Source organism: Crocodylus siamensis, chromosome 13 (assembly GCF_052110815.1).
Source record: "Crocodylus siamensis isolate JL-2025a chromosome 13, ASM5211081v1, whole genome shotgun sequence".
NCBI classification, from domain to species: Eukaryota; Metazoa; Chordata; order Crocodylia; family Crocodylidae; genus Crocodylus; species Crocodylus siamensis.
The window spans coordinates 14,100,801-14,127,332 of record NC_143407.1 but is presented as its reverse complement, the minus strand read 5'-3'; the positions used below and the strand labels follow the sequence as shown (position 1 = coordinate 14,127,332).

The 26,532-nt window shown below is 51.4% G+C and overlaps 1 protein-coding gene across 1 annotated transcript; it reads right to left on the bottom strand.

The window, feature by feature from the left end:
• Positions 1-500: 500 nt before the first annotated feature.
• Positions 501-26,298, bottom strand: PTPN7 (protein tyrosine phosphatase non-receptor type 7). The gene is made up of 10 exons (XM_090026265.1): positions 26,175-26,298; positions 22,128-22,356; positions 19,951-20,134; positions 19,111-19,195; positions 15,908-15,984; positions 8,803-8,940; positions 7,429-7,539; positions 6,177-6,334; positions 4,008-4,121; positions 501-1,374 (listed from the first exon to the last, which is right to left on the bottom strand). Exons 2-10 carry the CDS (start codon positions 22,256-22,258, stop codon positions 1,281-1,283), a joined length of 1,092 nt encoding a protein of 363 aa, XP_089882391.1. The 5' UTR covers positions 22,259-22,356; positions 26,175-26,298; the 3' UTR covers positions 501-1,280.
• Positions 26,299-26,532: the final 234 nt, after the last annotated feature.

Sequence of the window (26,532 nt, the reverse complement as noted above, 5' to 3'; positions counted from 1 at the left end):
AATTTCTGTGATTGCTTTTGTACAGGCCTGAGCTGAGGATCAATGCCATGTGATGAAAAGCTGGAATTTCCCATGGAAAATGGATGTTTGTAGTGAAAAATTTTGTTCAGTCCAAATTCTGTTTTTCATGAAAATCAGTTAGTGCTCGAGTAGCTCTGGAAGTGGTAGCTGTTCCCCAAGCACCTGCTGTAATAGTGGCATAAGGCACTTTCATGCCACAGTCTTCACAGTCTTCAGTTTGTTTTAAATTGTCTATACATATTTTTATAGCACATTTCCACTTTAGAACATTTTTGTCAAAGTCTTTTCTTTTGTTTTCCCAGTTTTCCCCCTCTTTACTCTTCTATTTTGTCACTGAAAAGGGGAGAGAGAGATCAGCGATAAACTAAAAATGCATTCTGCATTTTCTGATTTTATTACAAAAACAGAATAAAAAAATCTATTTAGGAAAAGAACCATATTTTAACTGAAAAAATATTGTTCAGACTTGTTCAGCCAAATCTATCTAATAATTTATTATTCCTGAAGACTTTACAAAGTTTATACCAACCCAAAGAAGGAGAACAGACAATGACATTTAAGAAACCAGCCATGTACCTTGAGTAGTTAATTGTGAAAGTGAACCATCAACAAAGAACCTATTGCTGAAATTTGCTCCCATAAACTATCCTGACAGTTCCAAAAAGATAACTTGCTCCTGAAAAGCAATGCTTCCTCACAAATGATTCATAAAGCAGAAAAAAGGGTTCCATTTATTTTCAATGCAATTTAACCAGTTCCAGGTCTAACTTGTTTTATATTTTTGAATGGCTTAAATGCAAACCATGCTATCACCTCCCACCACAGATCCTGGACCTTAGCGCCGTTTGCTGGCACAGTTGGGGCTAAAAAAGCAAAAAGCTCACTTCTGCCAGTGAAATCTGCCTTATACTCATTGCAAAAGGTGCCTCCAAAATTCACCAGGGTCCCCTTTCCTTGTCCAAACCTGTTGCCAAGCCAACCTACTACAGCGTCATTGTTTGTTGGACATTTATCTTCAGCTGTAGTTTAATGCACCAGCTACAAGATGCTGCTAGGAAATTAAGCAATCAGATTCAGGGTGATTTGGTTGCAGCCATTTTCATCATGGAAAATAAAGTTCCGTTCACGATGCTGCCGTAGTGGCATGGTGTGAGCAGAAGAGAACCATGGCTTTCTTCTCCTATTGTTATTGCCATTGGGTTTGCTGCTGGTAACCTCAGAGTGTGATGGTGACTTCGGAGCCTAGCTGCAGGCCAGGATTATGGGCCAGTTGTCTCAGGGAGTTGCGAAGCATACAGAGCCAGTGTATGATGGAGGAACTGGTACTGCTCACTGGTCTGAATCATTCCTCCTCTGTAAGAAAGAAACAGGTCAGTCTGATGTCTAAGCAAAGGGCAGCCAATCTTATCTTCTAAATCCTTGGAGAAGCCACTTCTGCATAGGTATTCCAGCCCACTCTTGTATTTCCAAATAACCAGAGTGAGAGTAACCTCATGAGCTATAACCTCACTGACTAGAATTCCCTAACAGCATTGGGATTTGAAAGTCGTTATAGGCTAGATCAGGGAACGGATTCTGTTCTTGCTTCCCCTGGTTCTGATCTGGAGTAACTCCCCTGAGGTCAGTAGTCAGTTCAGGACAAACACAAGTAGGAAACACAATCTGGCTCTACATTTCTCAGATTGTTCCTTCAGCAAGTAAATCCTTCATTTCAGCAACTAAGAGTGTGTACAGAAGTGCTCTGTGCATGTTTTACAGTGTTGTAATTTAGAGCACTTTTTATAGCGCTATAAAGTTAAAGCTTTCTAGTGCAGTGTTTGGCGGGGGGAGAGGGGAGCTCTGAGCTTCCCTGCACTTTCCAGACTAGGAGGCAGGGGATGCTCTGCAGCCTCCTGGGACTTCTCCGCTGGTCAGGAATTTGACCAGTATACAAAAGTTTTTTAAAGCACTATAGGTTGCTAAGGTGCTGTAAAATACAGTGCTTCAAATTTTAACAAGGGTTAATTTAAAGTACATTTTAAAGTGCTGTAAAGCTGTGCACTTCTGTTAAGTCATGGCAATAAAGTGCTTTAAATGGCAAAAAAGCAACTACCTTCTGTACACACCCTAAGTGCTGGGTGTCCAGCTATGGGCTTAGATGGTCTGTTAAGATAACTAACTACCTGTGAAAAATAAGCTCATAATTTTAGTACTGTTGAAAAAATGTAGTCGTGATGGTCTAGAAATATAGGAGAGGCAAGAGTTTTTGTGAGTGATATCTTTTATTGGCCTAACTGTATGGTTGGGATAGATTTCAGCAAGCTTTGGAGTATCACAGTACCCTTCCTTGGATCTCAGTGAAGGGTACTCAAAAGCTTCTCATAGTTTTACACACTTGTTTCCTAGAACTGGACCTATTGAAAGTACCTCCAAGCATAGGGGTCACTGGCCATGTCTACATAAGACACTGACTGTGCAGGAGCTCATTACTACTACATAGTAGAACTGCATGGTAAGAAGTGTGAAGCAACACTACTGCATAGTACTAATGAGCTCCTGCACAGTCAGTATCACCTAAAAGCTGTTCAGCAATGCTACTGCACAGTAACTCCAGTTACTGCACAGTCATTTAGTACTTGTATGTGCAAGTACTAAATGACTGCACAGTAACAACTGCACAGTCAGTGTCTTGTGTAGACACAGCCACTGTGAGGGGATAAACCAGTTCATTCATATGACTAGGAGCTACAACACAAATGATTCTTTCACAGCCTCTGCTGCAATGGTGCTTTGGAAACAATGGAAAAGGAGATAAGTTCTCCTATCTCCTTGTACCTGAAAGCTCCAGATGAGCAGAAAAGACTCTTTGGTGACCAATTTTCAGCTCAAAGCAGGTCAGAAACTATAGTGGAGCATCTTGCTTGATGCAGGACACAATTTTGGCCAGATATTCATGGATTCAGGACCTCACACCTGGTGCTAGGTTTTCAGGACAGCTCGCCACTCAACCTGCTTAGCTCTTCTGCAAATTTGGCCATCTACTTTAATGGACATAAAAAATATTTAAAGGAATTTCAAACAAGAATGAGTTTTCACTCTATACTTGGAGTATTTTGCTTTGAAACCATTTACATGAAATGGCAAGATATTTTTCAGAGTTTTTTTAACGCTTTTCTTTTGAACCCATGATGGTCTAGGAAGCAAGTGGGAAGTAAGGATTTTTGTAGGTGATATATTTTACTGGACTAACTGCATATTTGGGGGAGATTTAGATAACCCTTCAGGTACAAGTCCCCTTCCCCAGGTCTGAGAAAATCTGAAGAAGGTGACCATGTGCCTGAAAGCTTGATTAAATATCTTCCAACCATGTGGTTGTTCCAACAGAAGATATCACTCCAAAAATCCTTGCCTCTCGCATAAAATTACAAAATGTTTTGGTGTTTCTAAGTCAGCATTTTTACCAAAATCCCTAAAAAGATTCAGTCTAAGGCCTTTATCCTGCACTACCCTGGATCCTTCCATACCTCTCTGACAGACTGCTGAGCCAGCAGTGCTGTCACCCTAGCTCTTGCTTCCCTCCCCATCTGAGGTGGGGTGCTCCAATCCACCTGCTCCCTCTCCCTGCAGCACGAGCTGGGTAAACCCCAGACTGAAGCTCCCTCCTTTCCCTTCTCCCCCTCACATCCTACAGACAGCACTGGAGCTGGGGAGGGGCAGGGGAGCTAGGGGAGAGAGGCTGCAGACAGGCAGCTCTGCCATGGATTGGCTTCAAATTGGAGCTCGACCCCTCCCCCTCCCAATCCATTAGTCAATGTCTGTTGATTGTTGGGGGTTGCTGTAACTCATGGCACTTTTTGTGAAGCACCGTGAGTTACAGAGGGGAGCTGTACATCTGTCAGTGCCCGTAGATTTAGCTTGGAACCACAAAGCATTTCCTCCCAGCTCTGTATTGTTCTTCTTTAGTATCCCAATATGGCCATGAACCTTTATTGTCTCTTAATACATACCTATCTATGCGTAGTTGGCACACTATTCCCAGGATATCCACTTCTCCTTTGTCCTTCAGCTGTTGACATCCAATCCTGGTAGCAATAAAGCAGCCTGTCCGGCCAATCCCTGCACTGAATGGAACCCAAAAGGCCCATTAAACCACAGCTAGGCTGATAGCGAGGGGCACTGGCTCATTTGAGGATGGGACACAAAACTGTTTGCTTCCAGGTTTCAGCTCACTGCCAGCCCAGTTTGGGAAGAAGGGCAGACTGGTCACATCTGTTGCCTAGTTGGCTGCTTCAGTTTGGTTCCAAATGGGCACTGCAGCTATCTACCCACAAACGGGCCCCTTTGGCCCAATTTCAGCCACCTATTGATCATTTTCAGGTTAGGTCTTTGCTGCAGACTCCTGTTAGCAGAACTCTGTCAGTCAAGAACATAATGGATAAGTCTACATGCGTACATTTGCTGCACAGTAACCAAAATCACTGCACAGTACCAGCGCGCATCTACACGTGCACACCCATACTGTGCAGTAAATATGGTGACATGCTGATAGGAGCATAAATTTGATATCTGCATCATGCAGGTATCAAATTTATGCCTGATTAGTTACTGTGCAGTAACACACATATAGACTCTTTACTGCGCAGTAACACACAGCATTTATGTGCTTTAATGCCTGCACGTGTAGATGCCAGACTATTCTTGCTTCCTGTGCAGTAAATTTAAGCCAGCATAAATGTATGTGTAGACATGCCCAATGTGATGCAATCCCTGAGCAACCCAGCAGGGCTGACAGAACCTCTAGTGTAGGCGAATTTATATCTGAAAGCTGTACTTTCACCACCAGCTCTTACTGTTTTGTCAGAATAGCTGTTTGAACACTAGGAGCTCCTCCCTGGTATGGGCTACCATGATTCCTATGCTGGTAATGTGCTTGCAGTATAGTCACAGTTAGTGTCTACATGGTCTCAGTACCTTTGGATCTGAGTACCACAATCTTATGATACCATCATGTAGAGCAACGTTATTCCCATTTTATGGATGGTGAACTGAAGCACAGAGGACCTAAGTAATGTCAAGGTCATACACATGACCTAAGTCAAGGTCATACAAATACACAGAATTGGCAGCAAAGCATGAACCTAAATCTTGTAAATCCCAGGAAGACACCCAGAACTGAACCATCCTGCCTCATTTGTAGGCCAAGGGGTGAATTGTCCAGAGAGAATGGACTCCTGTGTGGAGGTAACAGCTCTGGAAGGAGGTGGCTTGTATTGTCAATGCATCTGCTTTCTGCTGGTAATGAGAGGACCTCATTTTAAAGGGAAGTGGGAACACATCCCACCAGTACAAGATTCACATGGTACGTATGTGGTGAGTCAGCAAACAGGTTTAAAGACTGCAAGAAGGTTGTCTCCCTACATGGGATCCATGTGGAAAACAGCTTTAAGCCCCAGCCACTGCCCTGTACACACTGCATTCAGATTTAGCACATGTGTACGTGGTTTCATCCACTGTCCTACTATGAGGCTGATCAGCTGGAGTCCGGGGTTAAGAGTGCAGAACAGAGTCCCACCCAGCTCTTGCTCTAAGATAGACAGACAGTGAATGTGGGATGCTGGCTCTGCACTGTTACCTCTCAGTGGGATGTCTACATGGCACAAACCAGTGCCATGTAGGGACCCAAGCTAGCTGAATGCTGAAACAGTTGAGCTGGGTTAGTGTGGCACTCTGCCCATTCTGCATTTTGACACAGCTTGTTACCCCAAACTGAGCACTGCACTGAAATGGCTACACTGCTTCAGTCTGCAGTGATTCCCCCATCAAAACTGGCCAGCTCAGGAGTTCATGTGAATTTTGCTTTCCAGGTTTATGATACTGGCCCCAGGGCTTCCTCCCATTCTGTACAGGCAAAGGGAAATGGTGGAAGCAACGTGACTTTGGGAATTAGGCAAGATACAAAATATAGGCCAAATTCTGTGGTTATAAATCAGCAATATTAGCCCTAAGGGAAGAAAGCAACAGTACAGCTGGCTTTGTTCCACTAGTCACCTACCTCAAGTGGGTCAGTGGGAGGCCAAAGCCTCCCTCCCACCCTCACCAGCCCATCTGCTTTCTGGTCAGACAGAAGCTGACTTCAAAAGCTTCCTTCCACACTAGGGTGTGGGAGAGGCTCCTACCTGCAGTGGACAACGATGGGCCCCGGGGGGGATGCAGCCTTCTGGATCTCTTCTACCTCTGACACCAAGTGCAGCAGGGGCTTGGCAGACTCGGGGGTCTGCTGGTCTGGCCAGGAGGGGAAGGAGATGTGCTTGACGTGGCGACATTCATCTTTGAGCTTCCCAACCATGAGAAAGGGGTGAGGGGAGGGGGGAAACAGAGGTTCATGAGCACCCACACAGAGCACTGTCCAGACACAATGTGAGCACTGCCCTCCCTGACAGGATGCTGCCTTCCCACCCCAGGGCACCAAGCATGACTGTCATGCAGCCAAGACTGAACCCCTGCAGGGATGAATGCTAGCCCAGACTGACCACGACAGCACTGGCAGTTGGGGCTAATGAAGGCATCACCAGCAGTGCATGGAGACAGGTCTGTCCTAAGATGCTCAGCTCAGCAAAAACATGCCCTGTCCCCTCCCCTGTCACTCAGCTATGCCAGGATCTGCACTTCCCAAGTGAGATTCAACTCCAAGATACCAGGGCCTAAATTTTGCTCTCCCTTACACTGGTGTAAATCCAGACTCATTCCACTGATTCCACACTAACACCAGCTCCAGGCACCTTAGCAAGGCCCTCTAGACTGTACTATGATGCTCAAGGGCAGTGGTGGGTACAGAGCCTGTCTGGAGCAGGACCTGCCCTTTGTTGGGAAAGGGATGGTGCTGGAACAGGATTTGAGGTCAAGGAAGAGTGTTGCACAAGGAAACCATCCCCAACCGGGAGCAGAGAGACCCTTAATGACAGGGCGTTTATACACATGCTCCGGGACAGGGGAGAGGCTGCTTTAATTACAGCAGCTCTAAGAACCGCTCTAATTAAAGCACCCAGAGAAGTCTTGTGTATCAGTATCCCTGCACTTAAAAATGGCAGCAGGAGCCCTTTATTTAAAAATAGTTGAATGAGCTTCCCTACCATCATTTTAAGTGTGGGGTTGCTGATACACAAGATGCTAGAGGCTGCTGGAGCGCAGTGATTACCACACTCCGGTAGACTCAATTAATCAAGTCTGCTCCGACGCATTGTAATTACAGTGCATCAGAACAGCCGTGTATAGGCACCCACAGAAGTGGGAACCCTGACCTCTGACCTTCCTCCTAGAAGACAACCTGCCCCCCCCTTATGCATTAAATCTCATCCTTTTGAGAAGCCCCACGGCCTGAGTCCACAGCTCCCCCCACTCCCAGCACCGCAGGACAGGGCTCTGGCCCACCTGAATCGAGAGGTTCCGGACCACGTACTCTGTGCGCTCGCTCACCCCTCGGACATGGATGGTGAAGGGGCCATAGGTTGCTTCTTTCTCGGGCCAGTAGTGGACGCATTTCTGAAAGCAGAAGCGGGGACTGGTGGTGAGGAGGCTGCAGAAGGTACCTGCCTAGGGGCTGATGGTGGCCAGCATGTTGCTCTCAGGGCGTACCTGCACTGATAGTCAGGTTGTCCCAACCTCCTAGACCTCCCCCTGCACCCACACTGGGAAAGGGATCCACTGCAAATGATGTGGAGGGTCAGGGGAAGCCAGGGAACTGGCCAGAAGGGTTTGATGGGGGTTGTCAGAGAGGGGATGGTCTAGGGGCAGGTCACTGGGTTTAGGTGTGGCTGAGTGCCTAAGACATTGCAGGCGCGTCCTCTGTCCTTCCAACATCTGCTGCATGCCCGTCTTGCCCCAGAGGTGTCACATGCTGCAGGTAGCTGCAATCAGGCCCTTCCACCTCCTGCCAGCACCTGGGAGCAATCAATGGGAGGCTGGGAGAGATGTGGGGCCAGTGCAGAGACTGTTGCTTGGCTGAAAGGCAGCAGCAGGGGGAGGGAACAAGGGGATGGACAGGCTTGGGGCCGGGAGGGAAATGAATTTAATGGCTGGAAATCCTCCAGGTTGGTTGTGCTGGACCTAGGCCAAGATGCTGGAGCCAGCAGAACCAGTCAGGACAGGAAGAGATTGCACTGAACCAGGCCACCTGATCATACCCCCCTATGTCAGCATTCATAGGACCAGCTGCCTTCAGCCTGGGCTCTGGCCCCCTGCCTGTATCTGCCATGCTGGCTCAGAGCTCATATCCCAGAGCAGAGCTGTTTGGTGCCCGGGGAATGAAGCAGCTGATTGCTGCTGGCTCTGCTCCATGTAGCTGCCCTAATTCCCCTTATCCTATTAGCACATCAGCAAAACAGGTTCCTGAATAGCCCATGGGTAGAAATCCTAGTGACCAGGGACAGCGATGGGGCAGGTTTGCCTGAGAAGAACCACACAAGCTTTCTAGAGCTCCACTCCCCCAATGTTGCCTGGAGGCAGGGCCAAGAAGCGTGCCTCAAGCTATACGCAGATTCTTCCCTCTCTCATTCTGGTGTAAGTCAGGAGGAGCTCTGCCTCCCACATGCCCTAGCTGCTATTTCCATGCAGAGCTGGTGCAGTCAAGCAGATGCCCAGAGCCTTGGGTTAGGAATCTCTGACTGCAGAGCAGGTCTGTCTTGTGCCCCTTCTGTGCCTGGTCTTCCAGGTCAGTATTAACCATAGCTCCCTGCTCCAGGCTGTGGCCAAATGCCAGGTCTTTCCCCAGCAACATGGAGCAGGTGTGCAGGCTCTGTTCAGCACCTCTTTGTCTTCCTTCAGCTTGGTGATCATGACAATAAGTGGCACGCCTTCCTGCCACACCATCTCCCAGAAGTCAACCACTGTGTTAAGCATCGGCCCCTGCGTGGCAATGTACTCTCTCTCACGTCCCGCGTAGCCCTGGAACCAGAAGGGTGGGAGGCAGTTAGATGAGGCCGCATGAGAAGGAACCACCATGAGCAGGTCACCCACTGGTGACATCTGGAAACCTCATGTCTCCTTACCCATCAGCCACAGCAGCCTGTGTTGATCTTGCTTTGTGCAAGGACTGGACTAGACCTTGTCCAATCCTTCCAGCCCTGCTTTTCTATGATCCTAAGAAAGACAATGGCCTCTGCTTGTTGTATCTATCCATGTGAGTGGTTAGGTTCCCACACATACAATAAGGACTGTTCACAGCTGACTCCCATCTCCTTGGAGTATTTTAGGACAAGTTATCCATCATCTGACTGTGTTAGGTCTCCCTAAGAGTCCTTCTCCATCCCCTTCCATTTATCTTAGAAAAGTTTCCAACATTTTATAAACCTGAGCTGGAACTAACGACACCCAAGTCTGGCTGCCAGGGTGAGTCAACAGACTAGCTCTGCACTGTGGCATAGAGCTGGGGACCCTAGGCCAGATCACAGGGCACCAAGCATGTAATAGTCTTGCACTACTGATAGTGGCCACAGTGAGCTTAAAGGATCCTACTTTATATAACCTGGGCCTAATTTTCAAAGATGCCAAGCACCCACAGCTCCTACATGACTTAATTGCTACACCTGCTAGCACCACTGCTGAAAGAGACTTGGGGGTCATGACTGACCACAAGATGAACATGAGCCACCAATGCGATGTTGCAGCTGGTAAAGCAACCCAAACTCTGGCTTGCATCCATAGATACTTCTCAGGTAAATCTCAGGATGTTGTCCTCCCGCTGTCCTCAGCCTTGGTGAGGCTGCAGCTGGAGTACTGCATCCAGTTCTGGGCTCCACAATTGAAGAAGGATATTGAGAAGCTTGAGAGAGTCCAGAGGAGAGCCGTGTGCATGATCAGAGGGCAAGAGAGCAGGGCTTATGAAGAGAGGCTAAGAGCCATGGGACTCTTCAGCGTGGAAAAGTGCAGGCTCAGGGGGGACCTAGTGGCTGCTTAAAAGTACATAAGGGGTGTACATCAGGATCTGGGAGAACGTCTGTTCACCAGAGCGCCCCAAGGAAAAACAAGGACCAACCATCATAAACTCCTCCAAGACTGTTTTAGGCTGGACATAAGAAAAAATTTCTCTGTGGTCCGAGCCCCCAAGACCTGGAATAGACTCCCTCCAGAAGCGGTGCAGGCACCTGGTCTGGACTCATTCAAGAACCACTTGGATGTTTATCTTGCTGGGATCCTTTGACCCTAGCTGACTTTCTGCCCCTGGACCAGGGAGCTGGGCTTGATGATCTTTGCGGTCCCTTCCAGCCCTAATGTCTATGAAATCTATGAAACTGCAGCTGTAGGTATCCAGCACTCCCACCTAAGGGGAATGCATCTTGTGAAAGAGAAGCTGTCACTCCTTGAATCCTCTCAGGGTGATACCCCTGCCTTCTGCCACTCACATCTGTAAGTGGAGGTGTAGATTAGGGTCTGTGTGACTGGAACTATCCCAGAGAGGCTGGACGTGTAACAAAGGCCACAGCAAGACAGGCTGGGTGGGTTCTTAGCTCCAGCCACTATTTTGGCAGAGTTTTCCCAGTAAAGCCTTATCTAGAAATAGTGTCTTTTCTCTGTGGAGGCTGATGTGTCATCAAATGTGTTGCAGAGATCTTTAAAATAGATTATGGCCTGCCAAATATTCAGCTACCAGACACATTTGCCAATTCCCTGAAGCATTACAGCAAGTTTTACATATTGACATAATCTCAGATTCTGTATAGAGGATTTTATGGAACACAGAACCAAGCCATGGAAATACTGTGTGTAGACAAGTGCAAAGGGTGTGCTGCTATGTGTGAATGTGTGTGTAGCCAGAGAGGGTTTGTGTATACAGGCATGCACATGGGTTGATGGTAGTCTTATGCAGAGTTTAGATTGTTTGTATGGGATGGTTACGATCGTTGAGGTTGTATGGGATGATCTTGGCAGGAAGTCGGACTAAATGATTTTTGGAGGTCCTGTTCAGCTCTACTTCTCTATGACTCCATGACAAGAGCAATGCACATGCAAACTTGTATGAGTGCACATACAAAATTGTAGTGTGTGTGTGTGTGTGCGCGCGCTGGTGTATGTGTGCATATAGGCAGCATGTATGCATATGAATATGGAAACACAACAGTAACACGTGTATGTGTGTGAACGTGTGTACGTAATGGTGCAGGCATGTGTGTAAATGTGTGTACAAAAGCAATGTGTATGTGTGTGCATGTGTATGTGCACCCATAAGGGCAGTATGTATGTATATGAATGTATATGACTGTAAGCACAGTAAAATGTAGGTGTGCACATGCATGAGAATTTGAATGTATGTACACAAAGACAGCGTGTGCAACGCATGCACATGTTTATCTAAGGGCATGAATGTATGCTTGTGCATGCCCAAGGGTAGTGTGAGTGTGTGCATGTGTTTGGTCAAAAATGCAGTGTGTGTGTATGTGTGCACCCCATGCGGCCCCATGCTCTCACAGTCTGATAATGGTGATAATGGTGATGCATGATAATGGTGTTCTGCGATGCGCTGTGTTTTCACATGGGGAAAATGCTATACTGGGTCATGTGCTGAAATAAGCCCATGAACCCTGCTCTCCTGCATTTGGGAAAAACAGTCAGACTGTCCCATGAAGACTTGCACTGAGGCCATGCTTGTGCCATCTACTGGTGGTCTGAGCCCAGGACTGGGAGCCAGGACTCCTACATCCAAAGCTTGGCTCTAGCACTGGCCTGTTGTATAACCCTCGGGCACCTCACTATGCCTTAGTTTACATATCTGCTTCACACAAGGACAGCAAATCCCAATGAGTATTACCAAAAACTGTGAAGCAGGGACACATTAGTGGTCTTATTGTAGTCTCTTGTCACTCTACCTCTCACTTCATGGCCTCTGTTCATACTCACCTGTGACCTAAGGCCATGAAATACCCTGTCTAGAGTGAGCATCTGCTTGACCTAAGCAAGCAGCCTGTTCTTAGATTCCTTGACAGCCTCCCTCTCTCTCTCTCTGTCTGCCCCAAGTTAACTTAGCCTGGTACATGTCAACAGGAATGACAGAGTACTCCTATTCGCCATGCCAACACAATCCCTGGGCTTTGTTTGCATTTGCAAATGTTGGCGCAAATATTTTCAAAAGTTCAAATGGAGCCAGAAAGATGCAATTCTGCCTCTCACCACCAGAGCATGCTACTGACAAGGTAGTTAGGGAGTGAGGTTTGCACCAGGGCTTCTTCCCACAATGCCCTCCAAGCAGGTCCCCATGCTGGGCACTGTGATGCGCTGTGTGCCCGGAGGGCAGGAAGCTCCTGGCTTCCACAGCAGAGTCCTGGCTCCCAGCTCCTGCCAGCTGGCAAACACTGCCTCCTGCTGCCAGGGGTGCAGCCCTGGCACTGGCTGCTGTGGGGACATAATCACAGAGATGTGTGTGGAGATAGAAGTTGTAATTTAAAGATGCTCCTTCACCAAGAAGACGGAGGGAGTGATTAGTTGGGGAATGGTCCCTCAGTTGGGTAGTTAGTCATTTACAGACAAAGTCTGCAGAGGTTGCCTCCTGCTCAACAAATAAAGTTTGTTGTATTCATAGATTTCATAGACATTAGGGCTGGAAGGGACCTCAGGAGATCATCGAGTCCAGCCCCCTGCCCAAAGGGCAGGAAGTCAGCTGGGGTCATAGGATCCCAGCAAGATAAGCATCCAATTTACTCTTGAAGGTGTTCAATGTAGGTGCTTGAACCACCTCCGCTGGCAGACTGTTCCAGACCTTGGGGGCTCGGACAGTAAAGAAATTCTTCCTTATGTCCAGCCTGAAACGGTCTTGCAGGAGTTTGTGACCGTTCGACCTCGTCATCCCTTGGGGCGCTCTGGTGAACAAACGTTCCCCCAGATCCTGGTGGTCACCCTGATAAACTTATAGGTGGCCATCAGATCACTCCTGACCCTACGCTTTTCCAGGCTAAAGAGTCCCATGTCTCTCAGCCTGTCATCGTAAGATCTGTTTTCCTGACCTCTGATCATGCGCGTGGCTCTCCTCTGGACTCTCTCAAGCTTCTCCACATCCTTTTTGAATTGTGGAGCCCAAAACTGGACGCAGTACTCCAGCTGCGGCCTCACCAAGGCTGAGTACAAGGGAAGAATGATGTCCCGGGATTTGCTCAAGAAGCATCTATGGATGCAAGCCAGCGTTTTGGTCACTTTACTAGCCACAGCATCGCATTGCAGGCTCATGTTCATCTTGTGGTCAATGATGACCCCCAAGTCTCTTTCTTCTGTAGTGCTATCCAACGTAGCACTGCCGAGCCTATAAGGGTGCTGCAGGTTTTTCCTCCCAAGGTGGAGAACCTAGCATTTTTCGATGTTAAACACCATCAGGTTCTCGTCTGCCCATTTGCTGGGCTTGTCCAGGTCAGCCTGGATCACCCGCCTATCTTCTGGCGTGGATGCTTTGCCCCAAAGTTTGGTGTCATCGGCGAACTTGGCCAGCCCACTCCTGACTCCGATGTCCACATCATTAATGAAGATGTTGAACAGTATGGGTCCAAGGACAGAGCCTTGAGGGACCCCACTGGTCACAGGGCACCATGATGAGTGACTGCCATCAATTACAACCCTCTAGGTCCGACCATGCAGCCAGTTTCCCAGCCAGCGGATTGTGGTGGAGCCAAGGCCACAACTGGCCAGTCTGGCCAAGAGGCGATCATGGGATACCAGATCAAAAGCTTTTTTGAAGTCAAGATATATGATATCAATCTCTTCTCCCTTGTCCAGGTGATAGGTCACCTGGTCATAGAAGGAAATGAGATTGGTCAAACAAGACCTACCCGCAACAAACCCGCGCTGGCTATCCCTTAGGATGTTAGCCTGGACCAGTCCCTCAAGGATGGCTTCCTTAATAAACATGTGCCTATGTTTCATAGTTTCATAGTTTCTAGGGTCGGAAGGGACCTGAGCAGATCATCTAGTCCGACCCCCTGCCATGGCAGGAAAGAATACTGGGGTCAAACAACCCCAGCAAGATGTGCATCTAACCTCCTCTTAAACACCCCCATGGTAGGAGCCTGCACCCCTTCTCTTGGAAGCTGGTTCCAGACCCTAGCCACCCTGACCGTGAAGTAGCGCCTCCTGATATCTAACCTAAACCTGCCCTCTGCCAGCTTGTGACCGTTATTCCTGGTCACTCCTGGCGGTGCTCGGGGGAACAGTGACTACCCCAATGCCTCCTGATCCCCCCTGACTAGTTTATAACAGGCCACAAGATCCCCCCTCAGCCTTCTCTTTTGGAGGCTGAACAGGTTCAGGTCCTGTAACCTCTCCTCGTAGGGCCTGCCCTGCTGTCCCCTGATCATACGAGTGGCCCTCCTCTGGACCCTCTCCATGCTGTCGACATCCCTCTTGAAGTGCGGCGCCCAGAACTGGACGCAGTACTCCCAACTGCGACCTGACCAGTGCCGCATAGAGGGGGAGGATCACCTCTTTGGACCTGCTCGAGATGCATCTGTGGATGCATGACAAGGTGCGGTTGGCCTTCCTGACTGCCTCCCCACACTGCCGGCCCATGTTCATCTTGGAGTCAATGATGACCCCCAGATCCTTTTCCGCCTCCGTGCTGACAAGAGGGGAGTTCCCCAACCTGTAGGTATGGTGCCGGTTGTTCCTCCCGAGGTGCGTCACCTTGCACTTGTCTGTGTTGAAACCCATCCTATTCTCATCCGCCCACCCTTGTAACCTGTCTAGGTCTGATTGTAGCCTGTTGCATCCTTCCAGTGTGCCCACATCCCCCCACATCTTAGTGTCAGCAGCAAGTTTGAACAGGGTGCTTTTTACCCCATCGTCCAAATCACTGATGAAGATGTTTATTGAACCTGATGATTACTACAGCATGGACTTAGACCCACCAACTTGTTACACCCAGGATACCGTGTGTCATTCCCCGCACAGCCGGACTGAATTCAAGCTGGGGATTCCTGGGCAGAAGGAGCCCAAGGCTGCGCCTGCTTTGAGGCCTACAGCCCTGGAGAGTTGCTTGCCACATGTCCCTGAAAAACCTCAACCAAGACTGCACCTGCCTGGGCCGGTGCCACCAGAGGGGCTAGGGCTCGGGGTGCACTTCTCCTATGGTGCTTCTCATCCCAGCCTGTCCAGGATGACCCAGGCAGTCAGCATCATTATCCATATTTTACAGATGGGTAAACTGAGGCACAGGGTGGGAAGTGACTTGCCCAGCAAGCCAGTGGCAGAACCAGGAAGAAAGCTCAGGTCTCTTGTGTTTTGTGCTAGTGCTCCCTCAACTAGGCCACACCACTTTGCTGGGCCGGGGCTGTCATGAGGCAGGTTTGGGGTTTGGTGAGTAATGGCTCAGCTGCATGAGCCATCCACCACTGCTACCCCTGGTTTGGAGAAATTACAAGCTAGTCCCCAAATGCTTAAAAAACAGATCTTTGTGCTTCCTGAGCAACACAAGGCATGTGATTCAGCCCTGGTCAGGGAAGTGTGCTGTTCTCTTCCCCTTGGTAGTTTCCAGGTGCTGGAGCTTACAGCACTGATTGGGTTTGTGCTCCCTGGGCCGGGGCACTGGAGGGAATGCAGGCTCTGGCCCCTGACAGGTAAGTGAAGTGCTTATACAGGGCCTGAGGTTTGGTCCCAAGTTTGCCACAGAGTTGCTGTGCACCACTGACCGGAAGAGGCTACACTATGAGTAGCACATTGCCCCTTGGTACATGAGATCTGGTACATTGCCCCATGGTACATGGGAGCGGGCCTGGCTTAGAGGCGACCACTGTGCCCCACAGAACCTAGAGACTCCTGGCAGATCACCCAGCCCTTTGCCCCATAGGTCAGGCTGTAGCAATTGCAGCCCCAGAGCTGAAAGATGCAGGCACATGGAGGGCTTTGTTTCCACAGGTCTCAGAGTGGGCATGATACTCACTGTGATGTAGTTGGCATTGATGTAGGTCTCATCTTCTTGGCTTCCAGTTCTCCTGAGGCACACACGACTCTGGGGGTCTATGACACATAGCGTGCATTAGCCAGGGTGCTACCTCATAGAGCAGTGCCTCTTTCTGGCCTCACCCCCACAGAAATGTTCATCCCATGAGACCCTGGCTAGCCCCCTTACAGCTTCTAAGTCCATATGCAGCCCTTCCGGGTGTGTTTTTCAGAACAGACAATCCATGCATTTCAGTGAGTGCTGCTCCTAACCCTTCTCCTGTCCCCACATAAAACCCTCCCACCCGAGCTTGCTGGAGGGGGGCAGCTTAGTTCACTGGCGATGCATAGGGGTTACACGTGGGTGCTTGTGCATCCCCTGAAATTGTTTGTGCTCCCCCGAGAGAAGCGCCAGAGACATATTTACATTTGCTACCAGCACTTCTGGTTTTGCTGCCGGCAATTTTGCCAGCGGCAGCAATCGTCCATTGGGGAACACCCTCCGCTCCCTCCCCCAGTCAGCGATCGGCAACTGGGGTACTCCCCCGGTCGGCAATCAGACGCTGGAGAACTCCCTCCCTGGTCAGCAATCGGCCACTGGTGCCCTCCCAGTCGCCCACGGCTTAGTTTAACTTCCATTGTGCTTATAATTTCTCCACTCTGCACTGAAGGCACAGGCTAAATCGTACAAATGTTGACAGTCCTCCAATGCCTTCCCACAATCTCCCACATATGCCCAAAGAGAGGGGTTTTTTTGTTCTTCCAGAATTCCCTGGGAAAGAATAGTAGAGTGGCTCAGGGTCCCGCAGCACGGAGCAGCAGGGGACGTGTCCCCAGGGATCCTAGAGACATGGCGAGGAGAAGACAGGTACAGAGAGAAGCTGCAGGGGTATGTGCCCTCAGAAAGCAGAGGGCTACCTGCCAGGAACGGCTTCCCCCCACAGACAAATTTCACAGATGCCCTTTGCTGTCCCAAGTCCCAGGAGGCATAAGAAATGGAGGACACCTCCAATATTGGAGCTCAAAGGAAGATGCGCTCCATCCTTGCAGTAAGCAGGATCCGATCATGACCAGGGTGAAGGAAAACCCAAATCTCTCTGGAGAGGCTGCAGGGCCCTGAAGGCTTTTGCTGCTCCCAGCTTCCCTTCCCTGCCTTTTCCACCTGGTGTTGGGAGATGATGCTGGACCTATGAGCCTAGAGAGTCTCTCCCCACTTGCATACTTCTCTCTGATGAGGCAGCTGTGACCTTGAAGTCCGACATGCACAGCACAGGCTAGGTATGTCTCCAGGTTTCCCACATCAAATCCAAAAACCTGAGTTCATTACAGCAGAGCTTGTTGACAGAGACCCCCACGCTCTGTGAGATGACAAAGACACTGCCCACAGGGAATCACTTCAGCACCTGACTGCTCTCCGTGCTCAAAGCAGGGACACCGCATGTCCTATTTGCCAGTATTACCGACTTCCAGTAAGTGGCTTCTGTTGTGCCGGTGTCTGCTGGATTAATGAACCCTCTGCTATCCAAAATCTCTCCTAGCCACCTCTTACTGCTCTCTGTGGCTGCTTGCCTCTGTCACTATAAGCCACATTTTCCAGACCTTGAATTCTCCTTATAATGATGCTCTGATTGCTTTTCAACACCCTTGCTGAAACACGGACACCCAGCCTGGATGCAATACCCTGATCCAGTACAACACCTCCAACCTTTTCCTCGACATCATCCCCCTTTCATGAATCCCAAGAGCTCATTAGTTCTCACAGCTCTAGGGTCCCATGTTCTCCTGGTTTCTCTCATGACACCCTAGTCCCTTCAAAGGTTACTACTGTCCATAGTTGACACTCTATCCTGGAAACGTGGCCTTGCTCCTAGATGCAAACCTTTAAGTGATTGCACTCAGCTTAGTGAATAACCTAGATCACAGGGTGTTACTGATGCCCCCAGCCTGTCTTGTCTACAAACCTTATCAGGAGCGACTGTGAGGGACTGACCATGTTGTGGTAGATGCAAGAGGGCTGCACATGCAGAAACCAGCCCAGCCTATACCTGTGTGAACCCAGTGCATAACATGAGCCTGCAGGAGAGAGAACCCCCTGGGAAAAGCAAAGTCCAAAGCCACAAGGAAGGAACCATGAACCTTTCCACCAATGCCAGAGCATTGGTGCCAGTGTATGTGCAAGGGCTGGGGAGCTTCAGGGAGGGCCTAGGAGCCCAACTGGACCAATGGGTCACACCCATCACTCTCCCAGTCCTGTTCTTCCTCAATGCATCAAACACTATGTGTCTGGGTCCATGAAGGCAGTTTTCCTTAAGCATTCCCATGGAAAACTGTTCTTGCGGCATGGTTTAGTACCCGCTGAGGTGTTGGGGCTTAAAGCCCACTTTATGGAAATTGGAGTTTCCTCCCTAGCTTGCTTCTACAGCCATATTTCTGAGGGCAGGCGAAACTTAGGGGCGTCCAAACCCCAAGTCTCCAGGCTTGGGCCTGCATGTAGGAGGCCTGCCAAAAAACTGTGGAAACATCTGAAGCCCCTGCTGGGGGTGGAGGATGTTTGCCAGTTGTAGGGCCACTTATGGTTTCGGACCGACTCACGGATTTGGACTTGATTTGCAACATTTGGCTTGGAATATGAAAAATTTCTTTAAAAAAAAAAATCCTGCTCCCCTGGTGCTCTTCATTCCTGACCTTCAGCCCCTGCTCTCCCAGTCCCAAGACATGCAGTGTCCTCTCAGAACCACTCAGGTCTGTTCTGGGGATCCAAAATACTGACAAGAAGATAAACAGCCTTCGCAAAAGGCATTGGGGATGATGAAGAAACTCACCCCGGATCTGTGTGCAGAGAACTCACGTGCACAAGAGAAGGTGAAGTCCACAGAATGAACTGTACAGATGCACAGAGACCAGTGCCCTGAGCAGCCAGCTGAGGGCTGTGCGTCCTGTGCTGAGTCTAGACACATTCATGCTGAAATGGGGGAGCCTGGAATAAAATGGGGAGGGGGGAAGGAGTTGGGGAACCTTTCTTCAATCCAACCTCTACTGCCCTAAGACACAGATTCCCAAGCATAACCTCTCAAATTCCAGGGGGCTCTTTCCTCTCTGTCTGCCTGTCTGTCTCTCCCTCCCACGAGCACACACACACACACACACACACACACACTCTCTCACATGCTCACTCCCCACCAGCAGGTACAAATTGGCACGTACTAGGCAGGATGGTTTTGTATCTGTCCTTTGAGGCTCGCCCGGGGATGTCTAACTCTTCTGGGTTGACAAAGTTGGGTGGGATTTTCTGTGGAGGCAAAGATGAACATCAGTGACATCACTTTTCCTGCATGTGGCTTTCTCCCTTCATCTGGCTGGGCCAGGATTGGAGAGAGCCCATGGAAATGCCATAACCCCTTCAGCAGGTCAGACGTTGCAGCCACCCTCCATGCACCAAGCTGCATCTTTCATGGTGTCCCAAGAAAGGGCTTGTTGGGAAAGAGTTTGTCCTTGACCAGGCAACAGAAGGGCAAAGCTGTTCTATCTCATGCCTGGAGCTCCTGAGGAGGAACTGGGGCAAGAGGCTTGTTCCTGTTTCCCCAGGAAAGGACCACCTGGAACAGCCATGCGGTGAGTGCCTGGGCACCTGTCCTGGTGGCCGGAGAGTGCTGGCAGCAACAATTCCAGGCACGCAGCTGAAGGGACCTCAGGATCTTGTGCTCCTCCCCTTTCCAAGCACAGCACAGCAGAAGCCCTGTGGTGCCAGCTGGCCTTACTTCTCTGCCAAACCCCAGAGGAAGGAGAACAGCTCTGGTACCACAGCACACTGCTGAGGCAGCCAGGAGACCTTTGAGACAGACCCAAAGCTCACCCAGGTTGCGGCAGGGGACCAGACGGCTCTATCCTGACACCAACCACTGGGCCACCCAGGCCCACCCTCATGCCTGTGGCTGTGCAGCCAAAGTTATGCATGGGCCTGTGTGAACACGGGGAGGGGAGAGACGGGAGGAGATTGGGTGGGGAGGCCAAGGGGATCAGATATGGCCCTAGGGGATGCCTCACCGAGAACTCCTCCTGGAGCTGTGTGAGGTTCTTGGCTTGGTGCGGGAGCTCCTCTTTGGGCAGAATGTGGCTGGACATCCTCAGGAACCGCAGCGTGATGTCCCGTGGGGTGCAGACCCGTTGGATTGGCTCCACGCTCCCCAGCGAGCTCATGTCCAGCATCAGCGACACATTGGAGCCTCTCCTGCAAAGCAAAGTGGTGTGTCACTAGTTAGCCATGGTGCCGCTCCTCCATGCCTGGGGCTGTGTTAAAGGAAAGGTGGAGGTGCGAGGGGCAGAGTCCTGGATGGGACATTGTGGGAGACATGGAGGTCGATGGGGTGATGGGAGGGCGCTGGCTGGAATGCCAAGTGTGGGGCAGGGCTGAGTGCATGTGTGTTGCACATAAGCTTGAGATTATTACTGAACTGGGTATTTTTTATGCCTGGGGCAAAGATAACAAGCAGCAATCTCAGACCAAAAGAACCTCAAGTCTCAGACCCTCAAGCAAGAAGTGGTTGAGGCTATGCCCTAGTGCCAAGCATAAGTTTTTAAGGGAGGTCAGGACTGAGAGGCCCTGGCAGCCCCGAGAGGAGAAGCAGCCCCAGGCTGGACTATCAGAAGCATGTGGACTGGGATTCAGGGGCATGGCCAGAGTGGTGACTGGGACAGGAGCCCAGCGCTAGAACGAGGTGCTGAGCTGAGCTGAAGTTCTCTAGCAGAGCCGAACACTGGACGGCTGCACTGCCCTGCCACATTCAGCCTGCCTGAGCCAGCTCTCCTTTCAAGAGCAATATGTTCCTCTAATCTTTCTCCCTTTTTAAAATGACTAAGTCCAATTGGCCTTCTGTCCTGGGTGACCTCTGGACAGTGCTGCTCAGAGGTGATAACCACACAGCTCCTGTCCCACCTGGCAGGGACGCCAAGTGCAGTAGTGCCCAGTGTCTCTTCCCCCCCAAACCCAGCACCCATTACCTTCAGCAAACAAGGAGTTTGGGAAGGGACCAAAACTCAGTGGCATTGACTCAAATCCAGCGAGCTATTTGGGTAGAACAAGATAAGGTGGAGAGGGGAGTAATTTGGAAATGTTTTGTTTGCACATTGATTTCAACAAAAAAGAGATGCATGTGTTTTTTTTTTAAAAAAAGAAATGATTAAATGACTTCACAAGGCACAAAAATGACTTCTTCTGGGTCACAGATGTTTGGGGGTGGCCTAAAATGAGACATCCTCCGTTCTTTCGTTAGGAAAATCTTTGTCCGCATACCTCGCTGCAAAGCCCAAAGATTCTGTTTCAGTCTGACTGGACTTTGGGCTGGTGCTGACTTCTCAGTTCAGCTGGCGAGCCTGTGAGCCGTGAGCCGAGGGGCCGGCACAGACCTCTGTGCTGGGGGCTGAGACACTGGTGCAGCCCTGGGGCAGGAAAGGAGTGGGTCTGTGCTGGAAATGGCAGAGATGGTGCAGGAGGAGGGAAACAGCCTCTTTCCATGTGCTGGGCCCAGCTGGGTGCACTTACTGGATGCCCTTGGGGATTTTAGGACCTTAGAGCTGGAATCAGTTGATTGCACAGCACAGATGAGGCTCTCTCCTCCTTGAGGCTGACATAAGGCTCTCAGGAGGGATGTGGACAACATGGAGAGGGTCCAGAGGAGGCCACCCGCTTGATCAGGGGGCAGCAGGGCAGGCCCTACGAGGAGAGGCTACGGGACCTGAACCTGTTCAGCTGCACAAGAAAAGGCCGAGGGGGATCTAGTGGCCTGTTATAAACTGGTCAGGGGGGACCAGCAGGCATTGGGGGAGTCCCTGTTCCCCCGAGCACCGCCAGGAGTGACCAGCAATAACGGTCACAAGCTGGCAGAGGGTAAATTCAGATTAGACATCAGGAGGCACTACATCACGGTCAGGGCGGCTAGGGTCTGGAACTAGCTTCCAAGGGAAGTGGTGCTGGCTCCTACCCTGGGCGTCTTTAAGAGGAGGCTGGATGTACACCTTGCTGGGGTCGTTTGACCCCGATACTCTTTCCTGCCACGGCAGGGGGTCGGACTTGATGATCTGCTCAGGTCTCTTCCTACCCTACCAACTATGAAACTATGAAACTATAAGGGGCTCTGTCTGGTTGCAGTGCTTTGAACCTGCAGGCATAGATGGGGATAGGGGGCCAGGGCCATACGACCCATCACAGCCTGGCTGCTGCTCACCTCTCCTGGAGACGCACGTGCTTCTTGGCAGAGGAACTGGGAGTGCCGGCTTTGTCCATCGCTCCCCTGGCTGCCCGCCCTGGCTGGTTTGTATTATGAACTCTGGAGCATGCCGAGCAGGCCTGTACCATGCTGTGCCAGAGATAGAGCCCTTGCACTGAGGTAGAGACGGTGTCAGTGGGTGGCCTGAGGCTCCAAGGGGATCAGAGAGCCATCAGGGTAAAGGCATCTGGAAAACACAAGAAAAAGCTGCCAGGGTGGCTCAGCCAGGTGCCCGTTCAGCATTCTTCCCTTTCTATGACTAGTGTCCACTCAATGCCTCCACAGTAGCTGGTAGACAAATGGCCCAGCATCAGCCCATCCAGTGGAGCTGAGCTCTCCCACATGGTGAGGGCACAGGGCCCAAAGGATCTGCAAGCACTAAGCATACCCCTGAGCACAGGGGTGAGGATGGCAACAGACCCCTGTGCACAGTAGGGCCTGGGATTGGTCCTATGCTCAGCTGGCAGTGCCCAGCCCAACCCCTGTGCTCTGGGATGTGAGTGGCCTGCATGGGAATGCACATAGCTCCCACCCAGGACCTTTGCCCAGCAAATCTCCCCCAGGACCAAGCTGCTTCCAGTATATCCTGAGGCTTTACTACTTGCCCCCAGGCTCTTGGTCCTGCTGGGTGCTAGATATTTAACCCCTCCTGCGGGGCTCATGGCACTGCATGCCTGTGACCAGTTTTCCATAGGAGCTGTGCTTATGGCATCTCAAAAGCATGATCGAGTACTGATGCCAACTCTGTGCAGTCCCAGAGCCAAACAAAATACATTTAGGTCACAGAGGTCCTATACTGTGGGAGTCTTTGTTTTTGAGGCCCAGTTTAAGACATGCTTTCTAGACAGGCTGAGAGCCTCTGCCTCAAACATCATCGGGGGCCTCAGGCATGCAGCACCCACATCTGGGCTCATAGGAACAAGCCACAGACTCAACGCCAAACTCTTTATCTTGCCCCACTAGATCAGAATAGCAACCTGAGAGTGGCCTGTGGGGCAGGGCAAGGCAGCTGGGGTGTGAAGCTGTTAGGGAGTGCCTAATGGCCCCGTGAATCTGCCCTCTTCCCCTACAGCACCCTCCAGGGAGGGGAAGCTCTGCTTGCCCTTCTCCAGGTGGTCCCTTGGTTACACACCCTGGGTGTCACTGACACTTGTGAGACACAGAAGGCAAATGGAGCTTTGTGGGGCTGTCACTGCCCTGTAGACCATCAATCCTCACAAAAAAAATGATGCTGAGGGGGGTACCACCAGGGCAAGCCAGCAAGAAGACACAGGTGACTGTGTGACCGGAGCAACTATAATTTGGACTTAACAGGATGAAAAAAACAGTCCTATGCGTAACTGCCTTGCCCAGAATCACCTTCAGGTGGGTGTCTGTCCTAGCCCGACCCAGAGGAGCCCAGGTCCAGCAGTACACAGCAGGCGCCTCTCCTGCCCAACGGCACAGCTCCCATCACTGGAGCTGCTGCATCCCCATGTGATTGTGAGTGATGCCCGCCCATTCCTGGCCCACTCCCCTTCCACCCATGCTGACAGCTCATGCGCCTTGCTAAATCTTACTTCAGCTCTCACTTTTCTGCCAATCCATGTCTTTGCCTGGGCATCTTGTCTGCTGGGGCAAGTGGGCATTGTGCTACCTGGGCCAAAAGTGGTGCATAAGTGACCCCAGCTGGGGACTGGGTCCTTCCCCCACCGGAAGCACTGGCAGGTGGCCTGCACATGAGAGGCTTGCAGGAGGTGGGGGTATTAGCTGGAGCCAAGGGCAGTGCCAGCCACCCCCTCCTTTCTGCTAGGGGAAAAGACAAAAGACAGGGAAGGTACAGGTCCGGCAGGAGAGAGGGCTGCAGGCAGGTATCAGGGGAGACCTTTCCTTAGCGTTCTCAGCACGCTGCCTACCTGAGCAATGGGCCCAGGGGGTGCTTCTCTCAGCCCAGGTTGGCCCAACATCACCAACCTCTCTGGCCTGACCCTGATCCATCCTGTGTGCAGAGGCTGCAGCCCCGGTGAGAGGGAACCAGCCCAGACAGATTCCACCCCCACTTCACTCCCCTCCCCCTGCTGCCACCACCCCCGCTGCAACCTCCGACCGTTGGGAGGAAGCTGGCTTAACCGAGCAGTTGAGCAAGAGGCTGCGCTGTGGGGGCTGGCAGGCTGGGGGAGCAGCGCACAACCCCAGCAGAGCCTTGCGGGGGGACCAAAGGGTAACAGAGGGTCCATTCTTCGAGAGCATGGGACGTTCCTGCGCAGACCGCATGGAGTCAGGGCTGCCCAGCTCCCAGGAAGGCTGAGTCCTGCGGGGGCAGCAACCAAGGGAGGCAGCACGAGGGGGGAGGACTGAGTACACCTGCAGGCTGGAACAGACCGCAGGGAATGTCCCTTCCTTTGTCTTTGCCTACATGGGAAAGAGGCACCAGTTTAACTCAGGCCTGGTGTGCAGCTTTTGTGCTGGGATAACTGGTCAATGCCATCACTACGCTGCTACAGACACGCTTATACCGTGATAAAGGGAGGGACTTGCTCCACCAGTATAAACAAGTGCACAGCTGTACTGCTTTTGCTCAGGCAGGCTACTTGTAGCTGGATGGGGGCTGTGTACAGACAGGCCTTAAGGATGGTTTATCTGCAGCCAGCCCCTGCATGGAGTCTGTCTACGGCTTAAAGCAGGGAGGGGACTGCCTTGATTTCACTGAAGCAGTCTGAAAACTGTTTGCAGTTAAACTGCTGTGGCTTTCCCACGAGGACAAAGCTGGTACCCCTCTCTCCCATTTAACCAGCCTGTCAGGTCTGGGGACTGGCCGGCTCCAGGATTTCGTGCTGCAGCTGCCTCATAGCAGTCTCACACACTGAAATAGTAGCAAAGAGGGCAAGGAGCCAGCAACGAAATCTCAAAGGAGGTAAAGAGTTGGTGGCTGGAAGGAGAAGAGGGGCTGAGGGCTAGAGTGAGGGTGGGAGGTCTGTCTCCTCCTCTCATTGTATGGATCCTGAAGTTGATCCTGGCTCTCAGCGGAGGCCCACCCAGGTCCGTCTCTTTGCTGGACTTCTAAACAAGCTCTCCAAAGGCTCAGATGCCATTTGAAAATAAATCCCAGTTTCACTGTAACCAGCCACTGGCCAAGCTCTCCTGCTCACTGCACCCCGCATCCAGGCCCCACAAGGTCCTGGCTTCTATTCATGCCTGTCTCTGTTGAAGATACACCGACGGCCGTGCTGGCTTGGCTGAGCCTTAGCATCTCCACGCTGAATAGAGTCCAGAAAGGCAACACTCAGGGTGGGGTTTGCAGCATGCCATATTGCAATGCATGGGACTGTGGCACAGCTAAGGGGTGAGAGGGTGCTGAGATGGACCCAGCTACAAAGCCCAAGGGTTGGGACCAGTCACTGCTGGGAAGACTGATTCCTTATTACTGTGGCTATGTGTCTAGTCCGATGTACTGCATGACTCCAGGGGAGATGTGAGGAGTTCTGTGATGCAATGCCTTGGGCGGCAAGGGAGAAGGGATTCTCCTCTGCCCTTTCTGCATTTCCCCCCACAGAAGCTTGCGCTGGGCTGTTCGAGGGACCTCAGCGGCAGGCCGGGTTGGGTGCAGGGAGTGGCTGCTTCCTGGAAGCCAGCCCCAAGGTAGTCATTTCCCCACACACCAGCCAGGAAGCCCCTGGAGGTACCAGCCAGCACACACCTTGGCAGCTCCTGGGGGGCAGCAGGGGGTGGGAGTCTCTCTGACTCTGCCAGAGCCCCCGTCTTGGTCCTTTGGGTTCCCAGCCTGTGGCACAGGTCCCTGTGGCACCTGTGCCACCTTGTCCTGCTCCCCAGGAAGCTCCCGACACGCAGACGTGACTCAGGTCCCTGCTCTCTCCCCACACAGCTGCAGCACGGAGTCCTGCAGTGGCGCTAGGCACCCCATGGCCAGCTGTGCCCCTTGCCAAGCATTTGGGCTGCCTGGTCTCCAACGAGTCCATGAGCCAGTCTGAGATGCCCTCTGTGCTTCCCGGGCCCCCGCGTGCTTACCTGGTGCCCTGAGCTGGCCAGTCGCCATAGCACCCCGGCACTAGGGTGGTAAGTGATGCATGCGTGGGTCTAGCACTAGGGTTTGAAAGTGTTCAGGAAGCTGCTTATCAAGGAGCTCGCTGCCTCGGCTGCTTCCTCTCCCTCCTTCTCCCCCCACCCTCCCTGCCGCCCACGCACATACCGGCCACAGCCTCTGCGGCTCTGCTGGGCAGGGCCGTCCTCAGCAGCCAGGCCCACGCCCCCGGAGGTGAACTTGCTCCCCTGCCCCAGGTGCATCCAGGACCTGCAGACCCTTCCCGTGCCCATCCTCAGAGCCAGGCAGAGCAGGGCCTGACTGCCGGAGCAGGGCATGCTGGCA